At 45.7% G+C, this 11,810-nt stretch overlaps 1 protein-coding gene across 1 annotated transcript in view; it reads left to right on the top strand.

Annotated features, from left to right (window-relative positions):
• The first annotated feature begins 969 nt into the window (after positions 1-969).
• The window catches only part of LOC144758683 (uncharacterized), an 86,674-nt gene continuing 75,833 nt past the window's right edge, over positions 970-11,810 (top strand). The window contains exon 1 of the mRNA XM_078646442.1: positions 970-2,215. Coding sequence (XP_078502568.1) covers positions 970-2,215 — 1,246 coding nt within the window. The remainder of the gene's footprint in view (positions 2,216-11,810) is intronic.

Below are 11,810 nucleotides of genomic sequence, written 5' to 3' on the forward strand. Positions count from 1 at the left end.
TCCACAAGAATGTTTATTTTGAGAGCCCAAAACATGGCCAATGCCTCCTTCTCAGTAGTGGAATGTCTACATTCAGCCTCCGGCAAAGCCCTAGATGCAAAGGCAATAATGACTTGCTTTCCGATCATGCCGCTGTTTCAGTTCCACTCCTAGGCCCTTGTCTCTGGCGTATGTAACAACACAATGGGACAAAACTATGCAGACTGTGAGCATTCACAAGACTCTCCTTAACATCTGTAAATTCTTCTCGCATTCCCTACTCCACACATAGTCTGCACCCTTCCACAGCAGGACTCACAAGGCACAAGTAAATTAGGTACAAACTGAGAATAGAATGTTTCTCACCAAAAACGTGAGTGCCTCTTCTTTCTTTATGGGTCTAGGTATTTCCTGTGTGGCTTTAATTGATTCAACTTTGGGGCAGACCCCATTAGCAGAGATTACGTGACCTAGGTAGCTCAATACCTGACCAGAAAATGTGTATTTTTATCTGGGAATTTAAATCTATTATTTCTCAAGGCCCAATTTCATAGGGAATATCTATTATGGTAATGCTTGCCACATTTTAATTAAAAAAAAATAAAGAATTACAAAAACGTAATAAGTCCGTTAAATTATAGGGTTAGGTTTGATAAGGTCATACTGATACATTTTGAAGCTTAACAGATCAGCTCTGGATAGCGAGTCCTCTCTGGCAGGGCAGAGCGGACCTGCATGAAATCTCACCATATCACATAGGGGCAGCACTGAGCGGGGTTTAGATGTGTAGGAGGGTAACTCCTGATGTCCTCAAGGACCTTGAGCAGGGTAGATCCTCTCCAGCTCTTGAGACAATTTAGTTCTTTCGAGCCTTAGCTGTGGTGAGACAGGAAGGAGTATTTTGACATAATTGTCCTGTGATAATGTGTTGTCGTTTCTATTTTCTTCCCCTTCACAGACACCTGAGGACTTGAACATCAGAATTTCAGAATGGAGAAAAGGCAGGTTCCAAGACAAATAGGAGAAATGCAGTGTTCACCTGAACCCCTAAGAGCCACACTTCCATCTTCTCCTATCGATAATGTGCCTTCTTCAAGATCCCAAACTGATGCTCAGAGTGACTGTGAGATGGAACCTCTATCAGGGAACCTGCCTAACATGATCCTTTTATCTATGTTGGAGCAGTTGGAAGCCAAACTGGATAACTTGCAGAATACCCTAGAGGACGTGCCGTCAAGAGTCGCTGGGCTCATGGAGCAAATCTGGAAAGCAAAGGGTCTAGATCACCTTGAAAATGGGGCAGTGTCTTTGGAGAGGGTCAGTCCGGTGATGGTTAGAGATTGTCCTCTCAGCAGGTCCCCTCCGATCAATCTTTCAGTCAGGGCCAAGGAGGTGAACCAATGCCTTCAATCTACATCTCCACCTGGTCCTGATCCACAGCCGAATCAGTGTCTTCAACCTCTGTCTCCTCATGGGCATGAACCAAAACAGAGCCAGTGCCCCCAACCTCTGTCTCCGACTGGCCCTGGACCACGGCAGGACTGTACTGGCTCCAGGTGCCCTCCTCCAGATGCTCAAGTTATCCCAGGTCTTCCACCAGTGTTTGATGATGGCCATGAACCACAGCAAGACCACTGCATGCAACAAGAACCAGAGGAACACATGAAGAAAGAACCATTGTATGCAGATAGTTGGGGCGCACAACAGAACGTCTGCCTGCAGCCACAGTTTCACAAGGGACATGAGCTACAGCAAAACCAGTGCAGACAACCAGTGCTCCCAGATGGGGAGGAACCAAGTGAATTCCTAAAGCAAGAGTTGTTGTGGTTTGATGGTGACGGTCAACGGCAAAACCTCTGCAGACTACCAGCATTTCAAGAAAACCAGAGTCTGCAGCTCAACACATGCCTGCAGGTGCTCTCTGGTGCACATGAACCACATCAGAACTGCAAGACCGAACCAATGCACCTTGAGGCACTCAGTCCAGATCGCGGCTATAAGCTAGAACCACTGAGTCCTGAGGACTACGATCAGAACTACAAGCAAGAACCACTGCACCCTGAGAACCGAGATGAGAACTCTGACCTACAACCAACATGTGCTGATGCGCAGGGCCCATCTGGAGTCTCATCATTCCTGGCACAGAATGCTCCTGATACTGATGGAGCTATTGCTAGAGACCCAGTGGAGAAAGGAAATACAGATGCAGATGGATTGCTGCTCAACACCATCCCAGGTATTTGGTTCGTACTGAATGACCATGCAGAATGGCGAGTAACTTGTACAGTTCTGAGCGAATGTAGCATAAAATATTTCCAAAGTGTATCTGGTATCTTTGGGGGAAGGGGTATTGAGTACACCAGAAGCGGTTATGTGCCTGGTATCTCCTTTATTTTCGCAAAGGAGTTTCGCCTTCCCGTTCAGTGATAGGCTAAGAATTGGGACTCTGGAAAAATGACCTGAAATCTGGTCCGTGTATGAGACGCCCATTCCGGGCTCTGGACCTCTGAGGAATTATGTGGCAGAATCTGTGATTTCAATCGAAGCTCCGCGATACTCACCATCCCCTAAGTGTGAGATGAAAGTGAGGTGTTATTCACCGAGAGTAACAGTTCCCTTTTTTGTTACTAGTGCACACTAAAGCACTTTAGAGATGGGACTGGATCTATGTGATGTGTGAGTGCACAGAATAAGAGGATTTCTGGGTCAGTCAGGGTCTGCCGCTTAGGAGGAGAGGAAGGCAGTGTGAAGAGGAAAGGTGATCTGTAAGTCAGGTCTGTAGTGGTGGAATGGGTAGGGTAAGGTCCGCTGCACCCCAGAGCCTTCGGTAAGAAGTGGTCTTTTTTTCTGAAGTGTTTAGGTACATGTACATAGAACTGTGGGGTCTGCAGGTCAGAGAGGGCTGGCTGTATTATAACATACTACATCATGTAGAACAACGTACAAGGTCAAGGGAGGTTCAAAATTAAGTGTTGTCTGTAGGGTTAGGTGCACAGTACAAGGTGTGGGGTGGCTGTCTGGTTAGAGGCGGCAGACCCGGGAGCAGAGGACGGCCCGGGACCAGGGTTCAATTCCCGACGCGGCAGGGTCTTGGACCAGGGTCAACGGACTCGATAATTCTCGCCTCGGTGCCTACTCTAACTAGGGATCACACTCTGCAACTCTGGGCATTAGCTTGCCTCATCTCCACAACAGCCCCCCACATACGCCGGGGATGCCTGGTTTCACCTTGGAGCTACCCAGTAGGGACCATCTCACAGGGAAAGCCAGGACGGGTTCCCCAGCGGTCTACAGCGCAGAGATACTCCTTCGGGAGTCGATTCTAGCGCTTTAGAAACCCACAATCAATCAATCAATCAATCAAGGTGTTCTGAATATCAAGCTTGGTTAGTTGTATTACAGTATACATGATAGGGTGATATATTTTATTATGTTTATTTTATCTAATATGGGCCCCATTATAAGGCGTTAGCTATGTCTGCCATTATGTCTCCTATTACATTTCCCTCACTTTTTCCTCCCCCCAAGTCAGCAATATCAGCGATAAAGGAAACTCTGCTGAAGGGTGGGTGAAGTAAATGGTGATTGCTCTGAGATATATGGAATTACTGTGGACATTTGGTTCTGAGATATGTGGAATTACTGTGGAAATTCGGCATCTGATTCCCCCAGTCATTCCAGAGTACTATGATTGCATACGTTTATTATTGCCTCTGTGATCATGTTTATGCGAACAATAGCTTTACAATATCACATGCATCTTTTGAAGGTCAATTCATCTTTCTTCCTTCTTTAGACAGCTATTGTGTCTTAGCCCCTCTTTAGACACTTCATTGCAATTTACGAAGTCCAAATCATGCAGGTTTCTTCCTCTCTGCACAAAATGGTGCAGTGCTGTGTGTTGCAATAAGCTGTAAGCATAGCCCTGACAGCATCTTCCACTTTGATACCGGCCATGAAAAAACCCTGATTTACCAATCTGTTCATCCTCTCTGCTTGGCCATTATTCTGTGGGTGATGAAGACTAGCACATTTATGCTTGATACCAGTTCCATCCAAATACTGCTTCATCCCCCGTCAAGACCAATTATACACCATTATCCGAAACCAATTCACCCTGAAAACCCTCTCTGACACGTACAAACCGTACTTGCAACCAATTTGACATGTAGTCTTCAAGCACAATGGCAAATTTCTGATGCACAGGAAGCATCTGAAACAGACCTAAAAAAATCATTACATTCATGGTCCCGTACTGTCAGGAAAAACCACTTCTGTCATAAGCAGAACTGTGTATATCAGTGTTTTATCATTTTGAAAACAACTGGTAACTCTCTCTAATGAATTTTTTCACATCCCTGTCGATGGCAGGCGACCAGTATTGCATTGTCAGTCGGTTGATTTTCGATATCACAGATAAATGTCTCACCTCTGACAGTATGAAAATTGCTATTGGTCTGCAGTTTTCACAACAAATCGTTTTTCTTTTGGCCATTCTTTCCTCATGAAATGAATCACTTTCAATAAAATAGAATCTTCATCCAATGTCTTTCTCTACCTTTGCCTCCACACACACACACAGACAGTCTTTACCCGGCCGACAAATACTTGCTGCAGTATATTCCACATTCTCACAGTCATTCTATTTGTTCTTATGTTCCACATCTTCCTGCCCTCAGGGCAGTCGAGGCAAGCAATCAGTATTTTTGTTTCTCTCTCCTTCAGTGTGTTCAACCTCAAAATTATGTTTCAAAAGTTTCAAACTTAACCTCACCAAGCTGGCAGTAGCCTGCTGGTGTTCACATTAATACCATTCAAATGAGGTTTATTATCTGTTCATATTCTGAACTTGGTCCCACATAAGGATGACTTGATCATCCCACGCTCAATGGTCGAGTATTTACGTTCATGTGGTCGCAGTGTGTGTGATGCCATTGCACATTCCTCATTTCCTTTGCCTTGAGTCACTACAGCGCCAATGCCAATGCTACAAGTATCTTCAGTGATACAGCACTCATTGCTTGGTAGAAATAGACTCAGTAGTCCTGCATTTAGCAGTTTTCCCCTAATCTCTGCAAATGCACCTTCCTGTCCCCAAATCCCTCAAGCATTCCCTTTGAAAAGGTTGTGAATTGGTTCAGCAATCACCGCAACATTTTCAGTACATTTTGAATAAAATTCATACATTTCTGTGAGGAGGACCCCGAGAGTAGGGCCCTGAGCCCCCGGTACCCATCCTGGAAACCAGAAATACCACGGAAAGCCGGGAGTTGCTCCCGACCTCCTCCTTGCAGGAAGAAGGAGGTGGCATTACGGAGAAGGACCAAGCAGGAAGGCCTACAAGAAAAGAAAAGGCGGAGACGGAAGACGCGGAGAGACCCAATGAGGAGGTGGCTTTACAGAGAAGGACCAATCAGGAAGGCCGACAAGAAAAGAAAAGACGGAGACGGAAGACGCGGAATGTGCATCGAGTTGTATTAGCAGGATGCCAGAGGAGAGAGGAGGGAAGAAACGTTGAGAAAACGGGACGACAACGGCAATGATTACCCGGACGAAGGAGAGGAGTGGAGCAAGGATTGGTGGATCCCCACTTCCCCCAGGAGGTGCGAAAACGCCGCCGCAGCTCAGGAGAGCTGCAGCTAGGACGGTGAGTGAACCGGGCGAAGTGAGGGCATCAAGCTAGCAGGGGAGAGCAAATTGAGGTACAGGGAGGCAGTCAAGGGGTGGTTGTCCTGCATCAAGCTAGCAGGGGAGAGCATATATACATTTACATTTACATTTACATTCAGTCAAGGGGTGGTTGTACTGCACCAAAGTAAGCCACATATTTCTTTTCTTTCATGAGGATATTTCCTTGGTGTCTGCCTTTATTTTTCTTTCACCGTTTACAGATGTCTTGGGCTAATACTTGTCTCTGGTGATTCTCTTCCTATAACTCCTGAGTGACTCTGCTTGAATTACCTACACGGGGAGGAGGGCCACGTTAATTAGGCGTTAACCCCCTCTTCATGCACAACGTGGTGTCGTGACGGACACAATCCCATGTCCTGACCTAAGACTTTTGTGAGAATCCGAGTCTCACCATCCTTTTTTGTTCTTTTCCTTTCAAGCCATCTGGGAGACGGACAGCGGAAGCTGATATCGGGAATTACCAGGAAACAGGAACACACACCAGAAGAGACCCTCCGAACACCCACCAGGACAGCAGCTCAAGAAGAACTCTTGATTTTCTCTACAAACTACAAATCAACTTTAACAATTGATAAACTCCTAAAGCCTCCTAGCTTCTATTTCCACCCATCCCTCCCACAATTTCCTTAAACTCAAGTTGTTGGTCACAGTGTTTTGGAGCAGGTATTTCAGTGACTGTCAACAGGCCTGGCCATATTGAAATCTCTTTAGCTGAAACCACATGCCCAACATTTTCAACCAATCATACATGTATCTCTTTTTTTTTTTAAATCTCAATCCTCTTTTCAGGAAGGCTCTCAAGATATTCTAAGTGTACGCAAATGCTTATCTAAATCTTTACCGAAAATCGAAGCATTGTTTTGGAAAACCAAAACGTCAGAGAGACCATTCACCTCCTCTGCCATCCTCCTTTGGAACATGGCTGCTGCAGGGGCGAGACCAGATGGCATCGTGTGAAACTGATATACTACATCAGGAGCCACAAATGTCCTCATATGTCTTGACTCCTTGCTCAATAGCGCTTGATGATACCCTGAGGCCATATCCAATTTTGAGAAGATTTTTGCTCCAGCAGGTGTTGTCATTTCATCTTTTATGGGTAAAGGATGATGTACGACAGTGCCCTTTTTGTATGGCTCCACCGCACCCGCACACTTTTTCCCCAGTGCTGATGATTTTGACTCAGAAAGTGCACCGAGACCTGCTAACCAGACCCCTGAGCCAGTGCTCACTCCCAAAAACTGTTACATGTGAATTGGTAATCCCAGTTGGCAAGGACTTTAACCCGCTTATAAGTCACTGGTATGTGGTACCTGTGGTACCCAGGGCAGGGCCATTAAAGGGATCATTAGGGCCTGAAGCTCTGTTTGTGCCACCCGGAGTGACCCAACTAATCCGATGTTAGCAGGTCTGCCATTACAGACTGCGGAAGCAGTGCAAACCTCTCAGACTCGACTTTGTTTTCCATGGCATCTTTCTTTCTCTGTCTCTGTTGGTCTTTTCTGCCGTCTGCCTCTATCATTTCCACTAATTTTGCATCTCTCTCTTTTCCATAACTTGTCTCTGCCTCTCTCTGTGCCCCAGAATCTGTCTTTTTCACTGCGCCAGTGTCTGCCTCTTTTCTGCTTTTCCACTCTCTCTCTTCCACTGATGGTGTAATGTAATGTAATGTAAATTAGTATTTCTTAAGCGCAAGCTGTCACTCCGCAAGGAGTATCCTGGCGCTGAGGAGTGAACCATGAGTGCGGGTCCTAACGCACACCAGCTTATGTTACTACTAGATTAGTGCAAAGCAGCGGGCATCGGTAATGTTGTATATCCAAGTCTTCAATGCCTTCCTGAATTGAGATTCAGTTTCTGTAGTCTTAAGTTGGTTGGAAGGGCATTCCATGCTTTAGACCCCAGGTTGGCGACAGTCTTCCCTCCTTTAGCAATCAATCTGAAGGAGGGAGGATTCAGAAGGTTGGCTGTGGATGACCTGAGATTCCTAGTAGTGAAATATGGTGAAAACCGTGCAGAAAGATACTTAGGGCCGCGTTTAAGCATGGCTCTATAAGTGATTAGAAGAATTTTAAAAATAATTCTTTTATGAATCGGCAGCCAATGCAAAACTTCAAGCGCTGCTGATACGGACGCTCTGCGTGGAAGCCTCAGAACAAGGCGTGCTGCAGCATTCTGGATCACTTGTAGTTTTTTTTATCGTAGCTTTATTCGCTCCAGCAAGGAGGCTATTGCAGTAGTCCAAACGTGAAAGGATCAGGGCCACTGCTATGGATTTCCTTGCAGGAAGCGGAATCAGATCAAATAATTTCTTTAATGATCTTATTAAGCTAAAACAGGTCCCTGCTGTAGCTAATGCATACGGCAAAAAAGACAAAGCGGTATCAAATTGAACCCCTAGGTTTTTTTGATTCCTTGACGGTGTCTGGTGAGCGTAGTTCCCTCTGCCCACCACACCTCTGGAGCGAAGGTTACATCTCTCCCAATGGGCAGAATTTCTGTTTTATCAGTATTACATTTCAGATGATTATCCCTCATCCACTGTATGATTTGTGAAAGACAGTGTTTAAACTTCACCTCGGCATCTGTATTGTTGTTATCAAGGGATGCAATCATTTGAGTATCGTCTGCATAGGACGTTACTTTAATTCCAAAGGAGCGTATGAGAGATATGAGATATTGAACAACAAAGGGCTCAAAGAAGAACCTTGTGAAACTCCTGTTGTTAAGGTTTTCTCTCTTGAGAGAAAGGTACCTAAGGTCACAGCTTGTCTCTGATTAGAAAGGAATGATTTGATCCATTTTAGAACTGTGCCTGAGATGCCGCTGCGCTCGAGTCTCTTTAAAAGGATGTCATCGAACGCAGCTGACAAATCGAGTAGGATCAAAACTGCTTTCTTACCCTTGTCTGCTAAGTTTTCTAACACTTCAGTAACCTGCCTGGTGTCTGCCTCTTTCAATGCCCCAGTCTTTGCCTCTCTCTTTATCTTTCATCTATGGCCGTAAATATTTCCTTGCAGTTAAACAGCACTCCCATGCAACAACTTCACGAGGCACAAACGAAAACACGCTGGGGTTAGTTCCAGCAAACGAGAAGAATATCCTCTTGTCAAAATCAAGGCCTATTTATAATTCTTGGTTTGTGGATTTAGCACTTTATTTTGAAAATAATTAGGAAAGTAGCAATTTAGTGAAAATGCAATAAAAGCATGGGGTGCAAAGTCAGATTTGCTTGCCTGAAAAATAATTATTTTTAATACCCCAAACAGCTGTGTCAAAGCTTTTCCTGTTGAGCGAAGAGAAAATAAAATGTGAAGATCAACTTTTTATAAGTAGCTTTTTTTTAGTCTATGCTGACCAGCATTAGTAAAGCCTATTGGTCCAAACAGCAAGGCCTATTGTCTGTGCCAACGCTTGTTTTAATTGGGCTCTGGATCTGCGGATCTCCACTGATTCACGCGGGGAGTGCGCACTCAGCGGCGTGGTGGATCCTCCTGCAGCAAAAATCCGTTTTTTTGGACAATTTCTTTCCCAAGAGGAGTCCCCCACAGACCTCTACATCTGCGCAACGTCAACAATCTCTCCCTCAAGACTGCGACCTTCCCAGAGAGCTGGAAACACGCCGAGATCAACGCCCTACTCAAAAAACCCATGGCAGACCCTAGAGACCTCAAGAACTTCCGGCCCATCTCTCTGCTCTCGTTCCCGGCCAAGGTCATCGAGAAGATCGTCAACAGACAGCTAACCCGATACTTCGAAGAAAACAGAATCCTGGACCCTTCCCAGTCCAGGTGCCGCAGCAACCACAGCACTGAAACCACCCTCCTCGCCGCCACTGATGACATCAGGACCATGCTGGACAATGGTGAGATCGCAGCCCTCATCCTCCTCGACCTCTCCACCGCCTTCGACACCGTCTGCCACCGCACATTACACGCACGCCTCCACGCTGTAGGGATCCAAAACAAAGCCCTGGAATGGACCACCTCCTTCCTGTCCAGCAGAACCCAGAGCGTCCGCCTCCCCCCTTCCGCTCCAAAGCCTCCGAGATCATCTGCGGCGTACCCCAGGTATCCTCCCTCAGCCCGAAACTGTTCAACATTTACATGGTCCCGCTCGCACACGTCGCCTGACAGCACGACCTCAACATAATCTCCTACGCCGAGGACACTCAAATGATTCTCTCCCTCACCAAGGACCCCATTATTGATTGATATAATATATGAGGTCATAAGCAGTGCATGGTGTGGGCTCAAGTTATAGTTTGGGTTATAGTTGGTAAATATTAGTGTTTGTTTTGGTTATTTAACATTAGTTTTTGTAGTATTTCAACACCTAACTATAATGTTACTTTTAAACTTAAGTCAAACGGGACTTGAGTTATTAGTGATACAAAAACACTCTTCCTATGGAAACTCTGACCTAACTATAACTACTGCCACTGCGCTGTGTGTGTGCAGACTCGTAACTTGTATTTCCTCAACTCCCCACAAAAGAGGTCCAAGCCAGTACTCCTGGACGCCTAATTTGTGTTCAGCAAGTGTCGTAGTGAAGAGTTGTGGCTTAACAACAAGCCTTTGTCTACCTCAAGTGAACTGCCCTAATCTCCATAGATCTGCATCTATTGGTCCGCGATATACAATCAATACTCATTGCCTTTTCACATCATCAATCACAATCATTTTTAGGATGCATTTTTTGTGCACCAATGCACCATACTAAAAACATGTTCATTATAATCATCTTTGTTCATTCCTACAGTGTTTATAGCTTTACATTCATTTTCATGGTATTCGGTACCAGCTTTGGTTCTGTCGTTAGTGAACATAGAAATGGGACTTAAACTCAACCTGTCACAAATGTATAAATAAATTATCGTTTCTATAGCATCCAGCAATTTTTTACTACTATGTAAATGCATGTGGGTCCATCAGATGATGTCATTCTTTTGTGGTGGATCATAATGAGTCCAAGCAATAGAGCCTGGCCCTTAGCAGCTAAGCAAACTGGAGGGGGTGAAATGAGAACTATGACAGGCAAGTATCACAATGTATTATTCGATGCTCTGTTCCATTGCAGAAGAGTAGAACCCTATCTATGAATATATTGCTTCGGACTCGACAGTGAGGGTATAATTATACAAATACAATGCAAGTCATTGCGGTAATACCAGAGCGAGAACCCCAGTGGGCATATGATTTCCTACAATCACATATTCGCCCACATTTACACAGTATTCATACTGGATCAGATCCTCTGATATATTCAGTTTCACAGACCCAGTGGGCTCTATTCCCAAAAGCAGGCATTGCTCAATTAATCCGGAGTTTGTATAGTGCAGCTACTCACCCCTGAGGGTCTTAAGGCTCTGAGAGGGGGGGGGCTACTGATCCCTCTGGGCGTGGAGGTTCAATTGAAAAGCCGGGTCCTGAAGTCCTTCCTGAATTGGATCAGCAACGGGGATTGCCTGAGGTGGAGAGACGTCTGGCGCGTACGTGTAATGTTAGACTGTGGTTCAGGTATGCTGGTCCTATGTCGTGAAGCACTGTGTAGGCATGTGTGAGGAGCTTCAAGGCGATTCTCTTGATGATTGGGAGCCAGTGGAGTTGTCTGAGGTGCGGTGTTATGTAGCTGCAGCAGGGGATGTCTAGGACCAGTCTGGCTGCGTAATTTTGGACGTTCTGTAGTTTCCTGAGCTGTTTCTGAGTGACGCCGACGTAGAGTGCGTTGACCGTAGTCAACTCTGCTGGTGATGAGTGCATGGGTGAAGGTGTTTCTAGGTTCTGCGGGGATCCATCTAAATGTCTTTCAAAGCAGGATGAGGCTCCAGCGTTGATTTGGCATTTCATATTGTGAGTGAGGAATCGAGTATAATGCCGAGGTTGTGTGCGTGGTCCATAGGGGTAGGAGGGGTTCCTAGTGTGGCAGACCACCAGGAGTTATCCCAGGCTGAGGGGGCGGGTCACATGATAAGTACTTCGGTCTTGTCTGAGTTGAGCTTAAGGGAGCTGTCTTTCTTTCAGGTGACAACGGCCTTCATTCCGCTGTGAAAGTTAAATCAGGCGGCTGTGGGTTCATTGGTGAGGAAGAGGATCAGCTGGGTGTCATAGGCGTAAGACTCGATGTTGAGTCTGTGGTTT

Source organism: Lissotriton helveticus, chromosome 1_1, assembly GCF_964261635.1.
Source record: "Lissotriton helveticus chromosome 1_1, aLisHel1.1, whole genome shotgun sequence".
NCBI lineage: Eukaryota > Metazoa > Chordata > Amphibia > Caudata > Salamandridae > Lissotriton > Lissotriton helveticus.